Consider the following 2,500-nt stretch of genomic DNA (forward strand, 5'->3'; position numbering starts at 1 on the left):
GAGGGGGCACAGTAACAGACAGAGAGATACAGAGAGGGAGAGAGAAAAAGTAAAAGACGAATATAAGAAAGAGAGAGGAAAGAAAAGAAAGAATTAAAGCGTGCGAGAGAGAGAGAGAGAGAGAGAGAGAGAGAGAGAGAGAGAGAGAGAGAGAGAGAGAGAGAGAGAGAGAGAGAGAGAGAGAGAGGGGAGAGAGAGAGAGAGAGAGAGAGAGAGAGAGAGAGAGAGAAGCGAAAAGGGAGGGAAATGGAGAAGCCAATTACCAAGTACTGAGGGCATCCTCTCGGGAGATAAGACGGGTATATAGTAGGTGTCCACGTGGCTCCATAAGGGTTTATTAAGGTTCTTCTGTCGGACGAAACGCCGTGTGTGATTTATTCGTCTCTTGGAACCAATGGTCTCCCTCTCCCTCTCCCTCTCTCTTCTCTCTCTCTCTCTCTCTCTCTCTCTCTCTCTCTCTCTCTCTCTCTCTCTCTCTCTCTCTCTCTCTCTCTCTCTCTCTCTCTCTCTCTCTCTCTCTCTCGTTCCCTCCTTTATCCCTTCCTTCTTTTCTTCCTCCATCCCCCTACTTCATTCCTTCCCTCTTTTCTTCCCTCCCTTCCTCCATCCCTCCTCCCTCCTTCACCTCCTTCCCTCCCTCCCTCCCTCCCTTCATCCCTTCATCTCTCCTCCCCTTCATCCCTTCCCTCTTTTCTTCCTCCCTCCCTCCTTCCCTCTCTTTCCTCCTCCCTCCCTCCCTCCTTCCTTCATCCCTTCCCCTCCCTCCCTCCCTCCCTCCTTCCCTCTTTTCCTCCTCCCTCCCTCCCTCCTTCCCTCTTTTCCTCCTCCCTCCCTCCTCCTTCCTTCATCCCTTCCCTCCCTTCCCTCCCTCCCTCCTCCTTCTTCCCTAAGGTTGATCTTCGCAATCAAATTTCAATTTCTTGCTTCCTGATGATGGATTGTTCACAGGAAATTGCCAAGTACGTAAAATCGTGAATTTTTCCCTCCCAGCAAGTCGCATAAATTGATAGATCGAGCAAAAATAAACGCAAAATGAATATATGTATATAGGTGCATTAATAACGGCATCGATATATTTAGGAAAATGACTAAGTAAAGAAGAGATGATGAAATATGTTGGTGAAAGTTATTTCCCTGCCTCCTCTTAATGATGATGATGATTGTTGATGACGATAAAAAATAGTAATCATCACTATCAAAGCCATTGTTTTCTATTACTTTTGTTAATTATACTGCAATTATAATCATAATTATTACTGTCATAATTATTATCATTTTCATTATTGTTGCTATCATAATCATTATTATTTTTATGATTATTCCAATTTTAGTTATAATTGTTATCAAACTTATTACTATCATCTTTATCATTATCATCATTAAGGTTCTTCTGTCGGACGAAACTCTATTATTGTTATTAGTATTGCTATCATTTTCATTAGCATTACTATCATATTCATTATTATTGTTTTTATCATCATTATTATCATCATCATTCCTGTTATCAATATCATTATCATTATCACTATTATCATAATTATCATTGTTATTATCATCATTATTATCCTTATTATTATTATTATTATTATCATTATTATTATTATTATTGTTATTATTATTATTATTATTATTATTATTATTATTATTATTATTATTATTATTATTATTATTATTATTATTATTATTATTATTATTATTATTATCATCATTATTATTATTATCACTATTGTTAGCATTATCATAATTATCATTATTATCTTTATTATCATTATTATCATTATTATCATTATCATTATTATCATTATCTTTATCATTATCGTTATCATTATTATCATTGTTGTTATTACTATTAGTATCATTTATGTATAACATTATTCATATCATTGTCATCATTATCAGTATAACTATTAGTACTATCATTATTATTTTTATCATTATGGTCATCATCATCATCATTATTGCTTTTGCCATTATTATCATTAATGATATCGTTTTGATTATGTTGTTTCATTCTCATTAACATTATCATTATCATTACTATCATCATCATCATTATCTTATTATCATTATTATCATTATCTTTATCATTATTTTTATCATCCTTATCATTAGTAGTAGTATTACTATTATTGCTGTTATTATTGTCATTATCATTATTTTCATTACCTATTATCATTATTATGATCATTAGCATTCTTATGACATTTATCATTACCATCATTATCATCATTATTATTATTACCATCAATAGGATTATCGTTATAATTATCATTATCATCATTATTGTTATAATCTTTCTCTTTTTGTTCCCCTTGCTTTTGTTTATTCTTTTATGTATATTTTACCGCTTTTCAAAATCTATTTATAAATTTTCAGTCTTTTTTTTTCTTTTTTCTTTTTTTTTAGGTTATCTTCCCTATAAAATGATAAATAGATAAATAAACAAAAAAATCTCCCATTTTCCTTTCGTTTTTTCTCCTTTTTCCTGCCTCCTACCTTC

General features: G+C 32.8%; 1 protein-coding gene across 1 annotated transcript in view; it reads right to left on the minus strand.

Annotated features, from left to right (window-relative positions):
- Positions 1–2,500, minus strand: part of LOC113809078 (corticotropin-releasing factor-binding protein) — a 110,152-nt gene that overhangs the window by 48,147 nt on the left and 59,505 nt on the right. Inside the window, exon 2 of the mRNA XM_070126043.1 lies at positions 2,497–2,500. This exon is cut by the window's right edge and continues 63 nt beyond it. Within this exon, the coding sequence (XP_069982144.1) occupies positions 2,497–2,500 (4 nt within the window). The remainder of the gene's footprint in view (positions 1–2,496) is intronic.

The sequence above is a fragment of the Penaeus vannamei genome, chromosome 1 (genome assembly GCF_042767895.1).
Source record: "Penaeus vannamei isolate JL-2024 chromosome 1, ASM4276789v1, whole genome shotgun sequence".
Taxonomy (NCBI): domain Eukaryota; kingdom Metazoa; phylum Arthropoda; class Malacostraca; order Decapoda; family Penaeidae; genus Penaeus; species Penaeus vannamei.